The 25824-nt window shown below is 44.8% G+C and overlaps 1 protein-coding gene across 1 annotated transcript in view; it reads left to right on the forward strand.

Annotated features, from left to right (window-relative positions):
• Positions 1-25824, forward strand: part of sema3c (sema domain, immunoglobulin domain (Ig), short basic domain, secreted, (semaphorin) 3C) — a gene marked incomplete at both ends in the record, with an annotated part of 70926 nt that overhangs the window by 23687 nt on the left and 21415 nt on the right. The window contains 8 exons of the mRNA XM_080754632.1: positions 7310-7470; positions 9573-9635; positions 16549-16668; positions 20124-20214; positions 21726-21845; positions 22773-22915; positions 24462-24576; positions 25607-25676. Coding sequence (XP_080610758.1) covers positions 7310-7470; positions 9573-9635; positions 16549-16668; positions 20124-20214; positions 21726-21845; positions 22773-22915; positions 24462-24576; positions 25607-25676 — 883 coding nt within the window. The remainder of the gene's footprint in view (positions 1-7309; positions 7471-9572; positions 9636-16548; positions 16669-20123; positions 20215-21725; positions 21846-22772; positions 22916-24461; positions 24577-25606; positions 25677-25824) is intronic.

Raw genomic sequence — 25824 nt, forward strand, 5'->3', positions numbered from 1 at the left:
GTTGTTTACTGCAGGGAACATTGCTGTTGAACTTAGTTACTTTGATCACACTAACAACTTTTGAAGGCCTAGTCTGTCAGAAATGGTTATATGGACTTAGAAACCTAAGGGATATGTTTTCTTGTGGCGTTGCCTTTCCCCTGTAAGCTATAATGATCACAACATCCAAAAAGGAATCCACAGTTCCACTCTCTCATCACAGAACGTGAGCACTGCAATCTCCTCTGCAATCCCCCAAAGGGGCACAATGACAAGGCCCGGCCTCCCCGGGTGCCCACATCTCTTTCTGTTTCCAATTGGCTCTTCACCACAATCACGTTAAGAGAGACTGCTCTTTCTCTTTTTTTCCCCCCTCTGAGTGACTTGGTAGCTTGCTGCTTTTGTTGCTCCCTCAGCCTTGTGTCCTTGAAAAATCGATTCCCTCACAGTTTACAGAACATTGAATTACACGGGACAGTGATTGCAGCTTGTAGTCCCCTTAGATACGTTCTCTGGAAAGTAGTATTGACAGCGTCTACTGTATTCTCTCTCTTTAGATCCCATTACCGTCAGAGGATCCTCATTGTAGGCTACTGTATGTTTTAGCAGTGAGCAAATGCCTGTGAGAACGGAGGAAGCGATGTCCTGTCAGTCAATCATGGATCCACTAGCATCGATTTATTTATGCTGATGTAGGCTACGAGTCAGTTGTCTTTCCTACAGACCTTTTGACTTGAATGCTCTATTTCAGCACTTATACATTCCAGCTGGTCTTGCTACTGAACACGCAAGGCATATTTTCCACTGTAAGATACCAGAGAGGTCTGCTCTACAGCACTGCAGCAAAGACAGCAACCTGCTGTTTAATATTGAATGCCCCCAGTGGTCTCTTTGCCCAACAAAAGGCTTTTGCACCGCTTCTGCTTGACCAGCTCACACAAACAAACTACCTCAAAGGCAGGGAGAGAATCACAGGTCTCTAAGGTTGCAACCTTTAATCTTTCTGTTCCTCTGCCGCGTCCATTGTATGGTTCTGGGTGGATAGTGACTACTCACCCTTGTGGACCACCAACCCCCCTATAGAGCTCTGTCGGTCAATGCTTAAAGTCGAAGAAAAGACCTTTGGGAATCTTGCCAAGTACTTGATGGCCAACCGCAAGGTCCGCCGGCTCCCATGCACAGTAGAATAGCCAGCAAACACCACTGTCGCCCGCCTTCCGCCTTCACACCCTCCCTGCCTTCAATGAGGACGGCAGCCATCGTGGTCCATAAGAAAAGAAATGTCCTCGGTGACGTCACCTCACCCTGTCCTACTTTCCATTCAACCCTCTTTCCCGCCTCTCTGTTGCGGTGCAACATTCTCAATTTTTTTTGTCATCCCAAGTGTCATCCCCGATAGCGATAATAGACCGGGCTAAGAATGCTTGTTGTTCTACCCCTCCGTGCAACATGTTTTAATCACTTTTCTTTCGGAAATGGCCGATCTACAAGCTCACAGCGCATCTCATTGCGATGCGTTTTGAGCTTGTACAAAACACAGAGATCCACACATAATCCCAAAATAGGGATGCCAGGGCCAAAGTGGTTAATTAGTGGTCCGAATGTTATCGTAAACAACTGCATCTTGGTGGATGCTTGAGCTGTGACGCCCCACAAACACTTAAGACACTCTTCCTCCTCTTATGAGCTGCGTGATCTCAACTACAAGGAACGCTTATAAACTCATGACTAATAAATCACATGTGGTCAGGGTAACGTTATGAGCGAGCGGATTTGCACAGTTCTTTTTTTCCTCTTTTGTTTGTTTGGTAATTAATCGTCCCCTTTGCTAATCACTTGAAAAGCTGAAGATGTCTGTGTAATTCCGTTGTGGAGGCTATGACACTGGCCAGTGTTGTTATAATGTCATTACAGCATGTGATCGTGAAAATCGGTGATAAGCTAGTTTGTTGTGTTTGTAAGAGAGTCGTGGGAACAGCGTTGGTGAGATAGATGCATGAATTTTGTGTGATGAATGAACAAGTCGGCTTGGATTTTGCATGCATGCACGCAGCTAACACTAGCTGCAACCATATCCCATTTGAAGCGTACCTCATTAGGTGGTCGCGACGTTGGGATTTTATTTTAGTTTCGACTGTCCCAGTGGATGTATTGTGTTTCTACGAAAAACCTTGACAATTCATAACAGCAGCCTTCTCTCCATTTTGAGAGAACAGGTGCACCATCTGGTATCGCAAACTTTTGATCTTGGTTCTGTGAGGCTTATTCTGCAGTATGCAGCGAAGGGATGACTCATAGGTTTGCGTGAAACCAGGGAATAAACACTCTGGATATTGGATCCCATGGAATGAGCATGTTCCAGGGGGCAAGTCTGCCGCTCAAGAGTACACAGTAAAATCCAAAGTGTCCATTGAGCTCTGAAATGGTAGAATTGGACCCACAACATACTGGGTGCATGTGACACACCCCTGCTGCGTTCCATCTCAGAGCTCCGGTTCGAGACCTTCTTCCATCCCTTGGGAGGAAACATGAAAGTCTCCAATTCCCACCACTGTGAAAACAATACAAAGTTCACCATAATATTAACAGTTATTTCACCTTGCACCACACCCTCGTGGACACATTGTTCAGCCTGTGGAATGTCCTAAAGCAGTTTTATTTCCAAGGATTTGATATGATTTTGATCTCCATGTTAATTTAACTTTGAGGGTGTATACAAATGTACATTTGTACACTCAGTTACAGGTCAGTTACAGTACATACCTGAAAGGGTCACTCAATTTGGTTTCCTAAATGTCAGTCATTTAGCTGGGGACCCCCTCAAGGACTCCTGAGGTTCCCGGGTCCTAGAGGGACATTTGGTAGAAGGAGAGATGAAGGGGTATTGGACTGTACCAGAACATACCGCATCCCGGTATATTAACTTTGAGGTAACTGTGATTAAGCTCAGGCTGATTAAAGTCAGTCAAGCTGCTCCATTGGAATCAGCCATCATTAATGACGGCATTCTGCCAGGTTTGCACTCTAGCCCAGGGGTGTCGGTGCCACGCTGTGAGCTTGTAGCCGCGCTGTGAGCTTGTAGATCAGCTATTTTTCAATAGCTAAAGTATATAAAATAATTAAGGCCCCTCCACCTTGGGCGGTTGGGCCCTAGTGACTCAGTCCCATTCCACCCCCCTTGTGACGCCCCTGCTCCAGGCGAAACAGAAGCTCAAGCTCCAGGGTTGTTAAATTAAGACTTTTCCCCCCGAGTGTAGGAAAGGCCTTGGTCTCTTAAAGAGTGTTGTAAAAGGGAAGATTTAAGAATGTGGTTTTGGCGTTCGTTAGGAACCCAGTGTGTTTCTAATTAGCTATGAGATACCACTTCACCCTTGGTGGCAACGCCTCAACTTCCATGTACTTTTGGCGAAGCTGGTTACCAGTAAGACTCCCTAATCGGGAGATAAGCGACCTCGGCATTTTATGTGAGCTGCAGTGGAGGGGGTCCTCCACTGGGGGCGTCACCACTTTTGCATCCGTTCTGGAGCACAAGGAGTGGGTGGTCCCCGGGAATTCCCCGTGAGCAGCCCCGTTGGGGTGGTCATTTGGTAATTTTTGCACATTTGGTCATTTTTTACACTTGGGGGTCCCCCAGGGAGCTGGGGGTCCCTGGGGCTCGGGGGGTCCTTGGAGGTTGTAGTTTGGCAGGCAAGGAGTGTGTGTGCAAAATGTGGCATGGATCGGGTCAACGGTTGCGGAGATATGAGCAGGGAAAAAGTGTGACGTGTGACCACATTTGGTCATTTTTTACATCTGGGGGTCCCCCAGGGACCTGGGGGTCCCTGGGGCTCCGGGGGTCCTTGGAGGTTGTAGTTTGGCAGTCAAGGAGTGTGTGTGCAAAATTTGGCATGGATGGGGGCAACGGTTGTGGAGATATGAGCAGGGCAAAAGTGTGACGGACGGACGGACTGACTCACTCACCCACGGACAGCCTGTGGAGGTTTTGGTAGTAAATGCGACCTACGGTCGCAATTAGTCAAGGACCCACAAGCCCAAAAGCTCAAGGAATAGGGGTGATACCTGATACTTTTTATTTCTGTTTTATCTATTAGTTTGGTCATTAAGCTCCACAGAATGACAGGCCTGCTCTGCCGGAAACATCGCGAAAAAAAGTTATGGCCATTTGTATATTCACTGTCCCATCGACTTCACTATACAGGAAAAGAAAAATATTTAAAAAAGAAAATACATGTGGTTTAAGTAGCATGTGAGGGGTCAAACTAGGGGTTCTTCATGATTCTGAATCCATTGCAAGCATTTTTTTTTGCATGAAAAACATTCCTAGGGCAACATATCGGCCCCCAAAAACTGTGAAAAGTGAAGATTTTTTGATGACTCATCACTTTTTAAAAATTTGGGGTGCCAAAATGTTGCCCAAGGAATGTTTTTCATGCAAAACAAATGCTTGCAATGGATTCAGAACATGAAGAACCCCTAGTTTGACCCCTCACATGCTACTTAAAGCACATTTTTTTTTGTATTCTTTTCCTGTATAGTGAAGTCGATGGGACAGTGAATATACAAATGGCCATAACTTTTTTTCGCGATGTTTCCGGCAGAGCAGGCCTCTCTTTCTGTGGACCTTAATGACCAAACTAATAGATAAAACATAAATAAAAAGTACGGCAGAACATCACAGGTCCTCTCCCATTATCAGGGACTGGGTCCTTGACTATAATGTAACATCTTTATCCTCTTTGGAGCTGGGATAATAATACCACCCCTGAACAGGGCATTATTTGATGCTATCGCCTTGGCTTTGAAGCATATAGCAGATGGTATCTCTCTTCTTCCAGAGGTTTTGTTTTATTAAATGGGGGAAAACGTACTTTTCTGCTTGAATGGAGCTCCTCAATTCCAATTTAAATTCTGCCGAGTCAGGTGAAAACAAGGCAACTCTTGTGTGTTCCTCATTAGTCCGCACAAGATGCTCTCGACTTCAATTATACTGTATAGCCCAGGGGTCTTCAACAGGGGGTCTGGGACCCCTATGGGGTCCTCAGAGTTACTACAAGGGGTCCTCCAAATCTTTGTGCGATAGAAACTTTGTTTCCTCCTTTTATATACCAGTAAGACTCCCTAATTGTGGGCTTTTGGCCCACAAATAGGCCAAAAGTTTGTTTTACCAATTATTACACTCTATGTGAACATTTACATCAACAAATCCCAAGTACTATGCAGAACGACCCATTTCAAGTTTTTAATGTACAACAATATTTAGAAAATAGGTCTACAAGCTGACAGTCCTCGTCCCTTATATTCCCATAGGTTATATGGAGATCTCAGTGTTTGTCAGTCCTTGTTCATTTATGCCCATATATGGACATCTCTATATCTACTGTAACAGTCCTTGTCCCTTTATGCCCATATATGGAGATCTCTTAACTGTAAGTCCTTGTCCCTTTTATGCCCATATATGGATATTCCTGATGTCATCAGTATATGAACATATATGGGCTTTCTGATATGCCCATATATGGAGATCTCTTAACTGTAAGCCCTTGTCCCTTTTATGCCCATATATGGATATCCCTGATGTCATCCGTATATGCCCATATATGGGCTTTCTAATATGCCCATATATGGAGATCTCTGTATCTCCATATATGGGTATAAAAGGATACTTCAGGTCTGACATCAGGTTTGTTTATATTGGGTTGCTAGGTTTGACATCACAAACTCTATGGGCCATCTGACCTAGAAATCTATATTTGGGCATAGATGACTCATCGTGACCTCATCACACGTCGACCGCACGTGTGACGTGCGGTCGACCGCACGTGTGACCGACGGACGGCCGGTGGAGGTTTTCATACTAAACTGCGACCTTACGGTCGCAATTAACCACTTGAAACCTAGCGTCCATATTCAGAGAACTTTAGCCAAAAATAGTAGATCTACAAGCGCGAGGCGTTGTGAGCTTGTAGATATAGATTGGCTATTTTTGGCAAATAGCTTTGGTGTAGAGGAGACTACAAGTACAGAGCGAAAGGTCAAATTTATTAAGTATTGACGGTTCAAGTGGTTAAATATCTGAAAACACGAATTGACTTGAATCCAAAATACACTGATGATTGTGCTGTCAAACGATGAAACTATATGGAAGGTTGAAAAGGTTGTGGGGGTCCCTGCTTCATCTCTCTCTCAGTCTCAACTAGGGGGTCCCTGGCCTGAAAACGTTGAAGACCCCTGCTGTATAGCCCTACCTACTAGCCTAGTATACATCACATCAGGCCATGTCGGGTAGGTGCAAAGTAAAGAATCGTGGGAAACACTCAATCCACAGATGATTCGCATGGTAAGCTCATCTTTGTTTAACGTTAAACAACCCAGGCTCTGCATGGCATATGGTCGAAGCGTCCAACAAAAGCCTGTGATCAGAGAGAGGGATGTGGCGGAGGAAAGCCACTTCCCTTCCAGATAAAAGGCCTCCGTCTCAAAAGTCTACGGCTGCACGATAATGAAAATGTGACTTTAGCCCCAGGCATTGACGGACAGCATAAGAGACCTGTTTGTTGATTAGCAGTGGCAAAACAAAGGGAACCTGGAGAGGGTCAGAGCAGAGGGGAGGAGATGGAGCGTATAGATCTACTCAGCGCTTCTCTCTCTCCGACCTCCCAACCCAACCCCCCGGCCCCCAGAGCGCTCAATAGTGATTGAAAAACGAATAAATATGCATGAGTTTGGCTGCAACAGTGAGGTACTTTGGTGGTATGATGGAGAGTTCTCCATCTTTTGAAATGAATGGACTCAGTACAGATGGTGTGTGTGTGCGTGCGTGCGTGCGTGCGTGCGTGTTGACAATAATGGATGTTTTTAATGAGCTGGAGGAAGAATTTATTTTATAACTGGCTTGCCCAAAATATGCACTGTGGGTTTCCCCAGACTCTAGTGGCCGAAAGTTATCTAAAGTAGACAGCACTATGTTTCTACTTTCTATACAGGAAGAAGTTACCACAAAACCCAATTCAATTGTCATTATTTTCCTGTGTTATCTGAGGGCACTGGTGGAACGTAGCTGTAACTAAGTACAGTTACGCAACGAAATGCATATTTCCTTTTCATAATACTTCTACACCACTACATCTCACAGGCAAATATACAGTATATTGTTTCAAATGTGTATGTTTCTTTTGGTAAATTAAAGCCCTACTTCATCGTACAAAAGTGTTGCCCAAAATTAGTGAAAAATAGCAGATCTACAAGCATATGAAAAGGGTTTGAAAACCACCGCAGTGACAGATCTAGAGTACTTGCACAGTGCTGACTGAGGGTCATGTTTGTCTCTCAGACCTACAGGTGTCTCCTTCCTTTGAACACTTCAGTCTGTCCGAGAAGGCCATGGACTACAGGATCCTGCAGATGGACGAGGACCAGGACAGGATGTATGTGGGCTGCAAGGACCACGTTCTCTCCATGGACATCAACAACATCACCCACGGCACGCTGAAGGTCAGCACCTCCACCTCCACACAGGGGGTCCGGGACCTCTAGGGGGTCCTCAGTACAGGGGGTCCTCCAAATCTTCCAATCCTTTTTATATGAACAACTCCATATTCTGAGAACTGTAGCCAAAAATAGCAAATCTAGAAGCTCACAACGCCTCGGGCGTGAGCTTGTAGATCGGCTATTTTTAGCAAAGAGCTTTGGTGTAGAGTCTAATTCAGGGGTGGGCAACTTTGATGATGGAGAGGGCCACTACATTTTCACACTCACTCCAGAGGGCCACAATGCATATACATAGCAAAAATAGCCGAACTATAAGCTCAAAACGTGTCGCAGTGCGACGCGTTTTGAGCTTGTAGATCTACTATTTTTTAATTGGAATCTATTTCCTTTTTTTTACGCATTTATGTTCTTATGTTAACTTTATGTTATTAAATATAAATACATTGGACATAAAAAATACAATACATTTTAATACTAGTCATTAACTCAGCGGGTGCCCACGCGTCAAACTCTTTGATGTCGCTGGAGGCCCACGACGCGTTTGCCACGTTTACTGTATTTACAGTAACAACTTTAAATCTCACCGTAAGGTCGGGGCTACGCCGGGATGTTGCCCATTCACCGCGGGTTGCTTCGAATCGACGCTGAGAGCATCGCACGGCCGTTTTTCTCCATATACTCCAATGCATTTCCCCATCTTTAACGCCCTTTATCTCTGATGTTTGTTTTATGGCTGTGGCAAAATGACCAACTTTTGATCGGCAATCAACAGCTATGATCAACACTGGCCCATACAGTATGTTACACAACAACATCCTGTCTGCGGTCATGTGACCAAGTGACGTCATGGCGCATGCATTGACGCAGCAGGGCCGTATTCAATACAATGGTGGTGGGTCTGGGCATCGAGAGGGGATAAATGGGACTCAATCTAGGGGCACCCAATGTGTTAAGCTACTAATATAGACTGAAGCGGGTAATTTTTCCATATTTGGAATTGCAATAGCTGAAATCAATAATATATCAGGACTCCAATATCAACCTGCGGGCCGCATTAAGTGAAGGTGGGGGCCGCATGTGGCCCCCGGGCCACCAGTTGCCCATGTACGGTCTAAGTCAACATTATCCACCACATTTGAGTCAAATGAAATAGAAAAGGGATATGTTGTTGCCATAGCCTATGTTCTTGCCATATTGTTGTTACCTAATGTATATTACATGGAGCCTCGCTCCCGGATAGATTTCCGGGAAAGGCTGGTTCACGAGGCTACATTACATGTCAATTTACCTTAAATAGGTCATTTTAATCGATGAGATGCAATGTGCTGACGTTTATAAAATTGCAAAGGGGTGCAAAAAGGTGAACATGCAAAAGGCATTGATTATTCAGTTAGGCCCCTGATAGCATTGCACACGTGAAAAGACCAAGACGACATTGTGAAATGGTGTTAACACCAGCATCTGTGTGTTGTTATGCAAATGACTACACAGATGTACCAAGTTCAGACCCATTTTGAGGTAAACAAAGCCGAGCTTAAAATGGTTCTCTTAATAGTGCTGCCGTGGGCAGGATTCTTGAGCTCACTGATAACTATGATCTCGTATGCCGAGAGGGAGGTGTTGTTGGCGTAATTGACAGCCGAGGAGAGCATATACACGTGGGGAAAGCGTTTATGTTTCTCTAGGGAATGCTCTGCCACGTCCATTTTGCCTGAGTAAATTGCCTGATATATTCATAGCACCAGACCTTTAAGTACCCCTTCCCACATTTGAAACCACAGCATTTTTTTCCTGGCTGTGACAGGCTGTCATCGCGGACGGTGACAGAAAGGCTACCACCATTGTGTAATTTATTCAGTAAAAAAACAAAATTGCATGGATTAGACGGATTATTCATGTTGCCAGATTTTAAATTGGCATTTATTTCTTTTTTGTTTTACATTGTTTAGATTCCTTTGTCTCCAATGTTGTGGTTAGTTTCCTTGTTACTGTAAGGTGGTCATTTTGTTTACAGTGTGACCTGTGGTTTTCCACTTAGCATTCCCAGACCAGGTTTTTCCCACTGGTCTCTAGTTAAACTGACCCCTCTCTGTTTCCCCCTGCAGGTGTTCTGGCCTGCGTCTACCAGCAAGATCGAGGAATGTCAAATGGCTGGCAAGGACCCTACGGTGAGAACAATCAAACAACATGTCCTTTTCAATCAAATTTACCCAGGTGTCCCTATTTTGGAAAGATTAGAAAAAGGAACTAGAAAGGTGCAATTGGAAATTGCAAGTGTGGTTGCCTTGAGCTGAGTCACACTTGCAGATATCTCTGTATCTGTCTGTCCATGTCCCTTTTATGCTCATATTTGGAGATCCATGATGTCATCAATGTATTAAGCCCATATTTTGGAATGCCCATATCTGGACATACGGTGTCAGTCTCATGTGGTCTATGATGTCAGTCATCTCCATATTTTTGAGCGGTGGTCACACCGTCTCCTATACGTGGCCGTGTGTGTGGGTATGTATGTATGTATGTATGCGTCCGTCGGTCCGTGTCTGTATGTAGCCTGCAGTACCTTTTCTGACCACACATGTTAAGGGAGGGGCGCTGTTGTTCAGACTCACATTCACACACACACACACACACACACACACACACACACACACACACATACACACACGCGCGCACACGCGCACGCACGCACACACACACACACGCACGCAGCCTCCACCGCTCAGTTCACACGAGTGTGATTTTTAAAGGGGAGCGTGTCGCTGTTACTACATGTCATCTTTTCGACACCTGACTCTAACCCTCACCCTAACCCTAACCTCTGTGGCGTGGAGTGAGTCGCTAACCCTCCGGTTGAAATGATGGTCGTTCGAAAGAGCGCGATTTCCCCTTTTTAAAGTCAATGGAGAAAGTCAATTCACGAATACATTTATATGAATTAAACTATATAATGTATGTATTCATCGATTCCCGATGAAGCCGGGTCGATTTGACATATGGCCCAAGTGCGTGCCACCAAAACTGTGGGAGGAGTAGCGTGGCAAAATAACATTTATCTAGGAAGGGAAAGCTGGAATAAAGTCGGAAACATACACACACACACACACACACACACGCACACACACACACACACACACACACACACACACACACACACACACACACACACACACACACACACACACACACACACACACACACACTATTTAACACACAAGTTAAATAGCCTTATCTAGGATCATGATCATTAGGGTTAAGGTCTTCATTTATAGGGCAGCATTTATAATCTGCGTCCAGATCATTGTCCCTTGGGATGATTCAAGCTGGAAACACAGTGCGTGCTGCCGTCCTCTCCCATGTGACAGTGTCCCAGGTCCACATGTGTAGCGGCTAGCAGCTGTCTGGAGGGTCACTGACTTGACGGAGTCCTCCTGGCATCAGCTCTGTTTGTTAAGATGAGAAGTAGGCGTGGGAGGAGCGCCTCAGACCGCTATAGAATAATAAACCAGCATCAAAGCGCACAAATTGGACACAGCTCATTGCCATGTCGTTTTTCTAAAGAATTCATAACCGCAGCGCCTGATTTTCATGCCGAAAAGAGATGCAGTCGCGAGCAGAAAAACAAGACCTTAATGAAGACATGGAGCTCTGCGAACTGATTCCGTCAGTGCTTCTGTTCTCGGCTAATTGGGCCACTCTGAAAAAAAGAACAAAATCTGCGGGGATTACACTTCAAACTAGAGCCAAATGAGTAGTTCAGCAGACAAGAGCAAATAAGTGTTGTATAGAAGAGAATAGTAAAGAATAGAGCCTTTCTTCTTGGAGTGTGTAATGTCTTAACGCTTCCAGTGCCAGCCCCTAGAGGGCACCAAAGAATGCCAGGGTTTGTCCCATAGGCGAGCGCATTAGCATCCGGGGACTCACGTTGCAGTGACGCGCGTGCTCACGTTCGTGCACGTCATGGAAAGGTCCCGGATGAAAATGGCTACAGAATAGCTATTAGCATTTTGTCATTTAAAAGATCATTTTTAGGCGATTTCGCCGTAAATAAACCTCGCGCCACATCCCTAAAAACACAATCCAGAGATATGGGCCTCCAAAGATGTGGTTTTTCATTGGATTCGGCGGCGATTCGCGGCGCCGTTCGCGGCTAACGGCCGGCATGGCGGCCCCCGGATTTGGAACACTGGATTTTAAATTTAGGCTCAGGCTTCAGAAGGCCTCGGATCATTTTATTCATTTCATTAAAAAAGCCGAACATGTTCGGGATAGGCACACTGGACGTCGTTCCGGAAGCGGCGCTGAACATTTGGTGAACATTGGGGGTCTCAAAAATGTATTTTAAACCATTTTTAATGGAATATATCGTCGGACCATGTAAAATGGCTAGCTGGCTAACGTAGGACGAGCCAGGACCACCCACGACTCTACAAGAAGCTCAGGGTAAGTCAATTAATAAAAAGAAAATTGTATTGGATTGAAATAAAGCCGAACATGTTCGGGATAGGCACAGAATGAGTTAATTATTTCTCGATTTTTCTTTTAGGCCTACTTATTATTATTAATAGCACTCGAGTATGCTACCAAGCATTTCCCTGCAAGTAGAACTGTATATCACAAATAATAGCTGGAATGGAACTCCGCTACTCCGCAAAGTTTCGTCCTAGCACAGCTTATTGTCGTTACCACCAACACACCCAATTTGCTAACGCTCAGGCCAACATGTCCATCGGTCTCTCCGGTCCCTCACAGCAGCCCGAGGGTTTGGACAACGCAGCATTGTAGGAGCAGAGAAGAAGCTGTTTTCAGTCACGGTGTGATTTGTGCTGCCTTGAGTCATAGCCCTGCTGTTGTGGACAGGCTCCCACAAATATTTGGGCGAGCTGTCTCTGTGTGGAGCCATTCAGTGGCCCTCTCCTCTGCTCTTCCCTCCTCTGTCAGCCAGCACCACTGCCAGGGCCCTTCCTCTCAATTTATCACTGGACTTTTTTTTTCTTCCCGTGTTACTCGCTCCTTCCCTTTCTCACTCACTTTTTCCTACTGTGCCCCTGTGCAGGGGTGTTGCACCAAATTCTGGGCCCTGCGTACAAGGATTCAGTGCGGGCCCCCCATGAATGTTCTTCACAGGGGAGGGGTTTTAACCCATTTAGACTGAGAACGCATTATTACGCATTATTTTGTGCTTTTACTATTGAAAAATTGTCTTTGGATACGTATTTTTGACCCTATTCTATAAATGTTTTCTAGGTTTTTTGAAAAACCCATGTTTCTATGTCAGTGGTGCTCAAACCTTTTCATGTGAAGGACCCCCAAAATTATGTTTATCTGGCCACGGACCCCCATCTCAAAATATTTAGTTCCAGGGACCCCCCAAAAGCTAAATTTGAGTTACAAATGTTCGCTTAAAAAATACATATATTCAGAGATTTGCACACATTTTCACGACTTTTCAAAAATGTCAGATCTACAAGCTCACAGTGTGAGCTTGTAGATCTGCTATTTTTGAATAGCTAAAGTATAAAATAATTAAGGCCCCTCCACCTTGGGCCCTAGTAACTCAGTCCCACTTTCCCCCCCTTGTGACGCCCCTGCCCCTGTGTGGCTTTTTGTCTTTTTAATTTGGCCCCTACATCTTTTTGACTCTTTCTTCCCTTTTAAGATTTTTTTCCCTCTCTCTCTCTCTGTATGTTTCAATAAACCTTCGTAAAGCAGTCGTCCTTCCTTACTGGGCTTCTACTTTTTTATTATTTGTGGGTCCTGAATCAGAGCCCCTGACAGTTTGTTATGGTTACCCTCCCCATCTGTATATATTCAGTTCCTCTTCCCTGATAGAATCTGCGTCCGCTGGGACTCCATAGAGAGACCACACGTTCTTTGAAACGAAGGGTGGCATTTAAGGAGAAATGTAGGTTAACCTCTTCAAGTACAAGAACGCCAGACTGATTAAATCTGTTGGCTCCTTGCTCAAAACCTCCGGTCTTAACTCTGTGGTCACCACCTGAACATGGGGCCATGAGGCTAGTTGCTGCATAGTCTGGCAGGGTATAAAGGCTGTGAGTGCCTGGATCGGAAATACACGAGGAAATCAGACGTGATATCTTTTCTCATAATACAGTATTGCTATGGGAATATGAAATTGGATATGGGCAGGCTGCAGCGTGTGTGCAGGTTAACTGTGTGTGTGTGTGTGTGTGTGTGTGTGTGTGTGTGTGTGTGTGTGTGTGTGTGTGTGTGTGTGTGTGTGTGTGTGTGTGTGTGTGTGTGTGTGTGTGTGTGTGTGTGTGTTAGAGAGAGAGAGAGAGAGATGGGTGTGTGATGCTGGAAATGCAGTTGTTTTCCAGCTCTCAGCGGAGCTTTATGCATTCTGTGAGCTGCAGCAGCTGCTCTTTCCACGGAGATGGCCAAGTTCCTAACCGTTCCCTGGGTAGTCCTACTTGCTCCTCTCCTCTCGAGGGTTCTCCTCCCTTCTCTCTCCCTTTCTCCTCCTCTCCTTTCTATACCCTTCCTCATCTTCTACCATGATCTTTCTTTCGTCCTCCTCTACCTCCCAACAATCTTAGCCGGGGAGCCACGGGCCCAAAACTTGAGAGGACCTGTGATGTCATAACATACTTTCTTTTTTTTTTCTTTTTTTTTGTCAATAAAGTACACAGAATGAGAGGCCTGCTCTGCCGGAAACATTGCGAGAAAAATGGTCCCATCGACGTCGGCATAGCTCAGGGGTAGAGAAACCGTTATTAGAGCACGAAGGGTTCCCAGTTCGAATCCGGGCTCCCCCTGAGTTAATGTCGAAGGGTACTTGAGCAAGACTCTGAACCCTTAATTGCTCCCGGTGCATGGTTTCCTCCGCCACCGGTGTATGAATGTGTGTGTGAATGGGTGAATGTAATGTAATGCACAATCTATGTAAAGCGCCTTGGATAAAAGCACTATATAAATGCACCATTTACCTTTTACGTCACTATACAGGAAAAGTATACAAAAATAAATCTGCTTTAACACATTCCCCGCCATTTAACAATACCTTCGTACTCTCCCCTGCCCCTGTCTCCATAGACTTCCATGTAATTCATAGTGCACGGATCATGCACACCCATGCCTAGATAATGCACCACGTGTGTCCACATTGCTCACAGCTTTCAAACAAAAAAATCCGAATGGAAATCCGTTCAGGCATTCATTCATAGCAGCCATTATGTTTTCCTAAAATGTAAACAAAGATGGCTGCCATGTTTAAAAGATGGGGTTGCTATGGGGGTTAAACATGCAATTTCGCGATTGCTATCATGCCTACTACTTTTCTTTTTTTTTTTTTCGGGATTATCGGGCCTGGCGGGGAAAGACATTGAAATAATCTCGGGACTATCGGGCCTGGCATGCAATGAGTTAAGTAGCATGTGAGTGGTCAAACTAGGGGTTCTTCATGATTCTGAATCCATTGCAAGCATTTGTTTTGCATGAAAAACATTCCTTAGGCTAGATTTCAGCCCCACAAAACGGTGAAAAGTGATGAGTCATCAAAAATCACATCGCAATGTGTGTACCAAATAAATAGAAAAAACAAAAATAAAAAGTATGGCATGACGACACAGGTAAAACCCTATTCTTTGAGCTTTTGGGCCTGTGGCTCCCGGACTATTGATTGCCCACAAAGCCCAGCACTCATGCCACTCCAGGCAGATTTTATGGAGTTGGATCAGATGAGAGATCAGCGTAAGCTGGGTCCACCCGGGCCATGGGCTTGCCTCAAAGGATTGTGCCGTATGTGATTGTACATCCGTATAGCTGTTTCATAACGAGAGCGATACGTTTGAATTACATTTACTCCTGTGGAATAGGATACTGGAAGGGTGATAAACATGACCTGGCCCAAAACCCAGACACAGGAAATAGGCCTCATCCACTGCTGTTGTGTCCGTGTTGTTGAAAAACCCATATGAGTAGGGTTTCGTTTTCTTGGTCTTTTTCTTGTCATATTGACAATGATTGAAACCTTTAATTCCACGTTTTGGAGAATAGCTGTGTGATATTTGTTTTGCAATTATGGCATAATTGAATCAACCACAATTTTATGAACCCAGTTTGTTTTATATATTCTGGCATGAGATTTATAGTACTGATGTCACACTAAATGATGAATCATCGTCATTTATCTTTTGTTTTTGCGACCGTAAGGTCGCAGTTTAGTATCAAAACCTCCACCGGCCGTCCGTCCGTCCGTCCGTCCGTCCGTCGGTCACACGTCACACGTCACACCTTTGCCCTGCTCATATCTCCGCATCAGTATGACATCACACTGCTGACATCAGTATGACATCGGCAGCCATAGTTACACCTGGAATGTTGAATCTCCATATATGGAGATAACCTACGCATCACACAAAGTCTGACCTCACCAGCCCATACTTGGGCATGGACGGCTTATATCTCCATATACGGAGATGGCCATATATGGAGATACGATGACATCACAGAGTCCACAGCTGATGATGTGGCGTGATGTCATACAATACACAAACAAGCCCTATATAAAGGGGCAATTCTCACCAGGGAAGAGAGCATTCCCCACTAGCTGAGTATCTTAAGATGGTTGGATGTGATGATAAGCTATAAGCTTAGTTGATCCTGGCGATAAGGTCTGAGTCGAGGAATGCTCTCTTCCCTGGTGAGAATTGCCCCTTTATATAGGGCTTGCTTGTGTATTGTATGACATCACGCCACATCATCAGCTGTGGACTCTGTGATGTCATCGTATCTCCATATATGGCCATCTCCGTATATGGAGATATAAGTCGTCCATGCCCAAGTATGGGCTGGTGAGGTCAGACTTTGTGTGATGCGTAGGTTATCTCCATATATGGAGATTCAACATTCCAGGTGTAACTATGGCTGCCCGTATGACGTGAGAGGTGGAGGTTGTGATATTTGTGGAGATAAGCGACCAACGGTCGCTTATCTCCCGATTAGGGAGTCTTACTGGTGTTAGACAGGGCAACAGATAATTTGTTTTGTTCCGCAAATTCAAATAGTATGACAAACCTAACTTTACATCGCATTTCTTTGTCTCTTTTTTTTTCCCAGCATGGCTGTGGGAACTTCATCCGAGTGGTGCAGCCCTACAACCGGACCCATCTGTTCATGTGTGGCAGTGGAGCCTACAGCCCAGTCTGTGTCTATGTCAACAGAGGCCGCAGGCCAGAGGTAGACACAGTCATTTCCTTAGGCCTAGAATGCTTTAACCAGTGAAAAATAGCAGATATACAAGCTCGCAGCGCGGCACCGAGTGCCGCGCTGCGAGCTTGTAGATCTGCTATTTTTTGAAAAAGTCGTGAAAATGTGTGCAAATCTTTGAATATTATGTATTTTCAGAGCGAACGTTTGTAACTCAAATGTTGCTTCTGGGGGGTCCCTGGAACTACATATTTTGAGATGGGGGTCCGTGTCCAAATAAATATCATTTTGGGGGTCCTTCACATGAAAAGGTTTGAGAACCACTGACATAGTAGTCTCTCAAGAACAGGCTAACTGAGCTCCAGTTAAGTGAAAAGGACCTTTTCTTTGACGATGTTGGCCAGATTGCTGACATAGAAACATAGGTTTTTCAAAAAACCTTAGAAGGATTCAAAAGACACTTATAGAATTGGGTCAACATTCAAATTTTCACGATTTTTCAAAAATAGCAGATCTACAAGCCCGCAGCGCGGCACTCGGTGCCGCGCTGTGAGCTTGTATATCTGCTATTTTTCAATGGTTAAAGTATAAAATAATGATACACAATAATGTGTACCCGTTCTGAATGGGTTAAAGGTCTCATATTTTTTTTCCTGACCTCAATCACACCAAGAAGAAATGGAACTTTGAACATTCAGTGGATTTTCTGTGGTCTGGGGTTTTCTCAATAATTAGGCTCAGAAAAGAGCTGTCAGTGGACTTTGATGTCACAGTCCATTAATCCCGCCCCTTCTCCTCCCAGCCCCTCCCCTCTCTTTTTATCCAAGTTCGATCAGTGAGTTGTAATGTTGAGACAACTTGTAGTAGTAAAAGTAAAGGAATTGAATGTGGTACAATGTGATGGGATCATAATTATCTTGCCGCTCTGCCAAAATATCCAAATACCTTCTCAATGAAGTCAAAACTTGGAATTGACAAGTTTCAACACTGCAGTCTCCTAAGGCAGTGGTTCCCAAACTTTTTAGCTCACGATCCAAAAAAGAAATTAAACGGGACCCAAACTAGTGAAAACAGCAGATCTACACGCTCACAACGTGGCACCGTGTTGTGAGCTTGTAGATCTGCTATTTTCACTACTATAATGGGGGGGGGGAGGACATTGAATTTGTTTTTCATTCATGACAAATCTTGGTTTTTTGGAAATGTTTTTTTGAAAATGTTTGGGACCATGTTCAAAAAATATGGACAGTGGGAACGGTTTTGCCCTTGTCTGGGTGCCGCCATCATTGTTTTAATGTGGGTACCAGCCCAGGAATGCTATTGGCTGCCAACGGTCACGTGCAACCGCAGGGATACATGGGACATTGTCTTGAGCTTGACGAAAATAAAGCACACGAAGAAGAATCATCACAAGCCTATGATCACAAGCCCCTCCTACTGCATACCCTGCTTTAACATCAATTATATTTTCACAAAACGCATATCATGGTGATTGAAACGAGGCTTTAAACTAGTAAAAGTTCAGGGGAAATTAATGGAATCCTATGGAGAACATGTTGCTTCTGGTACCAGAACAGCGCAACTAGCGGTCAATCATAGGAACATTTAGTTCCGTGTTTGCTTCATTTTAAATCCGGACAACTGACCCCCTGGTCCTGACCCACGTGTTTGGGAACCTGTGTCCTCCTAACTAAGGTAATACTTGCTTGGGCAGAGTCACCATGACTTTACACATCAGTTCCTAGTGTACACAACAGGCAGAGATACTGAAGAGGAGAGAGTGACAGAGCAAGGGCTGGGAGGGAGGGTTTCTGGGCACAGCCTCTCATCTCCGGCCGCATAGCTCTGGAAGTGAGAGGGGGAACTCGTCCAGGAGAAAAGTGCTCACTGAAAGAGCAAACTTTAGCCACAGACCATGCCGCTGCCAAGTGCTAATAGGCAAAGACCTCCAAATCAGGCTTTCTTTCCACGCTGCAGTGCCTTTTGTCATTTCCAGGGGCACTGACAGGCAGACGGCTCCGTTTTCGACCTCTGAGCCCAAATGTGCCAGCATCTCTGACAACTGATCAATACAGTATAACAAGCTGTCACTGTGAGGTATTGATGGCAGGCTCACAGTGTGGCCCTTTAGCCTGAGTACATGCATCAGATCAGCTGGAACTGATAAGGCAGGATGCTGATGTTTCTGTGTGTGTGTGTGTGTGTGTGTGTGTGTGTGTGTGTGTGTGTGTGTGTGTGTGTGTGTGTGTGTGTGTGCGTGTGCGCGTGCGTGCGTTAGGCCTGTGCAAAAAAAAACGATTTACTATATTATCGTGATGTTAATGCCGGCGATTCAATTAATCGATTTTCAAAGTTCAGAATCGATTTTCCCGATTTTATTTATTTATAAAAAAAACAACTTTCAGTCAGAGTAAGTACAGGTCCTAAAGGAACAGATTTAGGTCATGAGGATGTCATATTATGGCTAAAGCTAGCACAGTGCTGTAGGCCTGTGTTTTCTAGCATCTTGACCAGGAACATGTTGTTGTAATGTTGTACCACTGGCACTTTGGCTGAAATAAATGTCAGAAAGATTGACTGACTTTATTTGGCTGCATTGATTTGAAGTATATGATTCAACTTTTAATGTTTTATATTGTTTAGAATTGTTTTAAAATGTTTCAATATAAAAAAGCTGTAATTTTTTGGGGGAAATCGCAATAATCGTGATTCGAATCGCAAATCTCAGGAAAACACAATAATCGTGATATAATCGAATCATCACCCTATGAATCGAAATCGAATCGAATCGAGAGGTAAGTGAATCGTCACAGGCCGTGCGTGCGAGAGAGAGAGAGAGAGAGAGGGGAGAGAGAGAGAGAGAGAAACATTTTTGAGCGACATTATGTTTTGACTATGTCTGCACTGCTCAGACTCCGACTCAGACTGAAAGGCACGGCAGAATCCAGGGTCCAGTAAACACAATCTGTCCAGAGGGCTACAAACACATAAACAGACGGGCTGTTGGATCAGACACACGTCTCCTGGAAGAAATGCTCCTTGGCCAGTGTCACTTGCATGTGGGGGGGCTGGGTTACATCATTGTCGGTTTGGCTTGAAATCCATGATGAAACCAGAGGCTTCCAATGGCACAACAGTCACCAAGGAAGGATACAGCAGAACCTGTCCCGGAGTGGGATTGCCAAGGGATTAGAAGATGAGAGCTGAGATGGAACAACGGCGATCCAACACGTTAGCAGGGGAAACCCCCCCCCTCCCTTCCTAGACGGAATGTTGTTTTTAATGTCCCGTGCAGACAGTTAAGGTCCATTGCCCAGGACCGCCTCTCTGTATTTCTTCATACCAAAAAGGAAGGGAAACTTAGAGCTGGGGCTACCTTCTGGAACATTTGGTATGCTCATATTGTCATGTTTATTGCATTAGATATTCCCATATAAAGTGTGTCTCTCCCTGTCTCTCGCTTCCTCCCTCCTCCTCCCCGGCAGGAGCAAGTGTTCCACATCGACTCGAGAGCCGAATCTGGAAAAGGACGCTGCTCCTTCAATCCCCAAGTCAACACGGTCTCCGTCATGCTTAGTAAGTGCTTCCTCCCTCTATAAAATACACCCCAATGCGCGTGCACATGCATACCGCACAGAGACATCACCAGGGACGTGCTGGCCATTGGGAAAGCGGGACAACTCCCGAACGGCTGGTTCATTCCAGGCCGGTCCAGGCCGGCCATTAGGAAAAAGATAAAAATAAAATGTCGGCCTTCGTTCCATTTTGGGGGCTGGGCGGCCAACAAAGTAAATCGTCACTGTCGGGCAGAAACCTTGTATCTCCAAGTTTCAAATGTGTACATTTGTGTACACATTTGTGTACACAACGCCTCGCGGTGCGAGGCGTTGTGTGCTTGTAGATCGGCTGTTTTCACTAGTTTAAATCATTTTAAAATGGTTTTGGACATACAAGGTTTCCACCCGACAATGACGAAATATAACTCATGTAATTGGCCCACTGGCTTGTCACTTGTCATGATCTGAAATGGCAAATCTTTGAGTAGCAGCAGCGCTATAGAGAGCGAGCAATGAGGGCCTCTCCAACTCTTTTTCCCGGGCTGAAACCACGTCCCTGGACATCACATCTTATGGCTCTCCCGCACAGCGCCACCTCCTTATCTCTGACCTCGCGGGTCAGGCTACACACTCCCCCGTTGTCCTTTGATCTCCGGCGGGTCACAGGGGTGTCGGGTGGCTGTTTCCGCGGCCCGAGGCGTCACGTCGCACGCACATCTCGCCTTTCCCGACACCCGAGCACCCCGTCATGTCAGCAGCCGGCAGCAGGCAGCAGCCCTTCATCCGGACAGCCAATCACCCGGCTCGGGATGAAAAGTTACGAGGGCGCGCGTGGGACAGGAGGGGGGGTTGGAGGGGTCCTGCCAAATAGAGCTCGGGTCAATGTCAGTGCTGTGGAAGTGATGATGCAGCACAGCACTCCCAGGCCCCTCTCTCTCTGACTCAGACGGAGGACAATCCCAGCCTGTGTCTGGCTCAGATTAAAAAGGCTCTATTTGCATTGTATCGCCCTGTCCTCCTCTGTGACCCGCCGAGAGGCTGTCTGGGTGCTGTCGACACACTCCCCTCGGAGCAGGCTGGCTTGGACGCTGGCCACATGCTTACACACATGGCCCTGGAACCAATGATATGATGGAGGGACGATAAAAGGCACGGCGCGGCAGTGCCGACTGCCGAGTGCAAAGTCGCTTATTAGCAGTCAAACAACGGGGGCCTGTAAATCCACCGTCGACGCTGTCAGAATTTACCCTTGCCTTGTTTAAATAGTCTCGGGCGTTTTAATCAGCGTAAAATTAGGCTGCCCCGCATTTAAAATATACAATCTGTTATATATAGTGACATGTATTAAACAGAGGGAAATGGCACTGCACGTAATTGGCTGTTAAGAGAAATGCATAGTTTTTTTTCTCACTGCCTTTGTGATGGCGGGATAATTCCTTCATGCGTGCGTGCGTGTGTGTGTGTGTGTGCGTGTGTGTGTGTGTGTGTGTGTGTGTGTGTGTGTGTGTGTGTGTGTGTGTGTGTGACCAGACCAAGAGCTGTTCTCAGGGATGTACATTGACTTCATGGGGACGGATGCTGCCATCTTCAGGAGCCTGACGAGGAGGAACGCGGTGCGGACAGACCAGCACAACTCCAAGTGGCTGAGTGGTGAGCGCGCCTTCATATGGTCCTGATCAAGGACGTTTGTACAAATAGATTTTAATACTGAGAACTGGGAGACATTACCCAATTCACCCTTTGTTAGCCTTCTGGTTGGTCCCTGACTGACCAACCAGCAGGCTCTATCTGCCTTGTCCCGCCCTGGTTCTGCCTTTTTTTATGTTGAATTTGCTAAAACATAATTTTTGGAGAAATGCTGAGTCACTATACTGCCACTGAGCAGCTCCATTTTACTGAAACCAAGTTTGAAATTAGAATTGAACACACAAAATAAAAATATGAAGCAACTGAATTAACATGGTAGTGGATGAAGTGTCCCACCGAATGTCCCACCAAGACACAGCAACCAATGGGTGTGAACAGGGGCGGGACAACGGGTGGGACTTGACAAAGGGTGAATTGAATGCATATAGAATAGTGTAGCTGTGCCTCTTACTGTCAGTGTTGCCATGCGCGCTTATTATAAGCAGCTTTGGGCTTGTCGCTGGTACTGTAGTACGAAGTTTTTTTGGGCCTTGCTTATTTGGACTTGCTCCCTAATGTTGTTTAATCCAGTGGTTCTTAACCATTTTCATGTCAAAGACCCCCAAATGAATGTATCTTATTAATGTATTTTCCACAGACCCACAACTAAAAGTATTTTGTGATCCCCCCCATACCAGATTTGTGTTGTACTTGTAAGAAAAACTTTTAAGAAAAAAGTTTTACCTTTTTCATTTTTTTTTTTTTTAAATGGCAGATCTACAAGCTCATGGTGCGACACATTATGAGCTTGCACATCGATCTATTTTCAAATATGCGATGCTCATGTGGCCTAGTCGCTTCTTTTGGGCTTGTTTTCATAGACCTACTGTAGTTGCTTATTTCTCTCGCACATTATCTGGCAACGGTGCTTAACGCTGTGCTTTCTTGTAGAGCCAATCTTCATTGATGCCCAGCTGATACCAGATGGAACGGACCCTAATGACACCAAACTGTATTTCTTCTTCCGTGAGAGGCTCACGGATAACAGTGGCAACACTAAAAACATCCACACCATGGTGGCCAGAGTGTGTCCAGTAAGTGTCTTCAACGTTTTCAGGCCAATGACCCCTTAGTTGAGAGAGAGATGAAGCAGGGACCCCCACAACCTGTTCATAGATTCATTCCATATAGTTTCATCGTTTGACAGCACAATCATCAGTTTATTTTGGATTCATGTCAATTTGTGTTTTCAGATATTTAACCACTTGAACCGTCAATACTTAAACTTGACCTTTCACTCTGTATTTACTCTGCTCATTTTCCCCTCTACACCAAAGCTCTTTGACAAAAATAGCCGATCTACAAGCTCACAACGCCTCGCAGCGTGAGGCGTTGTGAGCTTGTAGATCTGCTATTTTTGGCTTACGTTCTCAGAATATGGACACTAGGGTTCAAGTGGTTAATATAAAAATGGAGAAAAAACTTTCTATCTCTCAAACATTTGGAGGACCCCCTGTAGTTACTCTGAGGACTCCCTGGGGGTCCCGGACCCCCTGTTGAAGACCCATGGTCTATGAAGGATATGATATACACGTATATTTAGTGTGGTTACCTACAGGGCAACCAGACTATAGTTCTTGTCCAGCTTTATTATTTCATCTAGAGAAACCCCAGAGGTCCATTGAGTTCAATGGACTTCTTCTGTCCCTTTTCTGATTGGACAATATCATGGATTTGAGGATTGGTCAAGCTTCACGTGACATCACAATATTTAGCCAACCACACTTGCAATTTCCCAGAATTGCACCTGATATGATATACAGTATATTGTATGATATGATAAATACCATCCCTGCAAGCCAAATGACGTCATGATGATGTTATGATAACGTCCTCATGATGACGTTCAGAACTTGGCCAGATCGCAGCCCATATGGGGACGATCTTGACGTCATTACCAGGACGCCATATGGACCATAGGATTATTGTTATTGTGTGTAATGTTAGTTTAAATATGAGCATGTAAGGTTATATTCTGGGACATACAGTATCTGACTAGGTATGATATTTATCTGGCCTTGATCGGACCCTCTCTGATTAATCCAGGACGTCCGTTTTTTATCTTGGTTGAAATCAGGTGATATTCTAGGCCAGATCTGACTAGTCATGGTTTGACTTGATCTGGCCCCAATCGAGACGTCACTGATTGGTCCAGCCAGGTCCTGACCGTGCTTTCTGGGATATGATAAAGAATATGATATACAGTGTTATGTAGGATGTGATTTATTACAATATATCATTCATCATTCAATATATCATATCATAAATATGATATATTGAATGATATATTATTTTATGATAATATAAGACATTATGTTACATATTTTTAGTGGACAGGGTATTGTTATAACAGTATTTGATGGATAAGCAGTATTTAATTTTGTTGTGTACTCGTGCTGTTAGCATTTCTGTCTAATAAAGTATTCAATCGATCAATCGAACCTTCAAAACACGCAATATTAGTTTTCCTCTAACTGTAGGTCAGAGCGAGTGTCTATGATGGAAGTAATGTGGTGCTTGATGCATGCATGCACTGCAGGCAACATGATGACAAGAGGTGTTTTGCTGGTTGCTCTGCAGAATGACATCGGGGGTCAGCGGAGCCTGGTGAACAAGTGGACCACCTTCCTAAAGGCCAGGATGGTGTGTTCTGTCCTGGAGGAGGACGGTACCGAGACCCACTTCGATGAGCTGGGTGAGTGGTAAAGCGGGGTAGCATTTGCTGGACTCTCGATCCTGTACAGCATTGGTTCGCAAACTTTTCAGCTGGAGACCCAGAGCAGAAATGTAATTGTCTCCCCGGGACTCAAACTAGTATTGAAAATGGCAGATCTACAAGCTCACGAGTCATGACGCGATGTGACACGGCTATTTTCACTACTTATACAGTATTTTTTTTTTTTACATTTATGGAATTTCTTTTGAAAAATGTTTTCCATATATATATTTTTACATTCATGGAATTTCTTTTGAAAAATGTTTTACATTGTTTTTAAAATATCTGATTTTATTTTCTCAAATCTTAAAAAAAATTAAAATGAAAAATGAAAATGGCAATTGACTCACGACCCATACAAATGGCTCCACGACTTTTTGGAAATCGTACAAAATAAAAAAAGTTAAAAAGGAAATTGATTCACGACCCCGAGCCGACCCACTGTTTGGGAGCCTGGTGCAATACAGCACTTGTACTGTTCCCTTGACTAGAGCCTAGAGCACGTCACATGTTATGAGTGAGTTTCAAGGCCCTCAGACCCATGTAAGCTGTTCAAAACATGCTCTGTTCTGTCAGAGTCCATGGATGGTAACTGGAAACTAGGAATCATTTTGTTCAGTTCCTGGCTGTTTGCTTTTTGAACATCTTGGGTCTTCATCCAACGGTAGCGATCAGTTCCTCCTCGAAAGGTTACCCTGTTTAATCTTTCACTGGCATTTTTCATAACACTTTCTGTGTTATTGTTGGTCAGTTCCTATCGGTTTATATACACACATATTTTCCCAGAGATTTTCTTAACCTCCTTCTTTATGAACGAAAACCTTCATCTCTCAGCTTTTTATTCCTGTTTTCCATTCCGCGCACCAGACTGGGCCTGTCAACAAGGACATTTATTAATTCATACATCACTGTTGTCTCCACTCCAGGCGCTTGAAGAATAGTCGTGCGTGTGTGTGCAAGCGTGTGACAGTGTGTGTCCATTAAAGTGTGCATATGTTTTCCCATCCAGAGAGCGTGTTTTTGCTGGAAACCGATCAGCCCAAAGCCCTGTTGTTGTATGGCGTCTTCACATCCACAAGGTAAGAGCCTTCATGCAGAGGGGCAACCGCAACATTCCTGCAGTCTCTGGTGTTCGTGCTTATTCATATGTGTATATCAGCGGCAGAATGTGGCTGTGCCAGGCACTAAGGCTATGTTCAGGCAGAATGTGGCTGTGCCAGGCACTAA

This window comes from Nannobrachium achirus (genome assembly GCF_963921795.1).
Source record: "Nannobrachium achirus genome assembly, chromosome: 23".
Taxonomy (NCBI): domain Eukaryota; kingdom Metazoa; phylum Chordata; class Actinopteri; order Myctophiformes; family Myctophidae; genus Nannobrachium; species Nannobrachium achirus.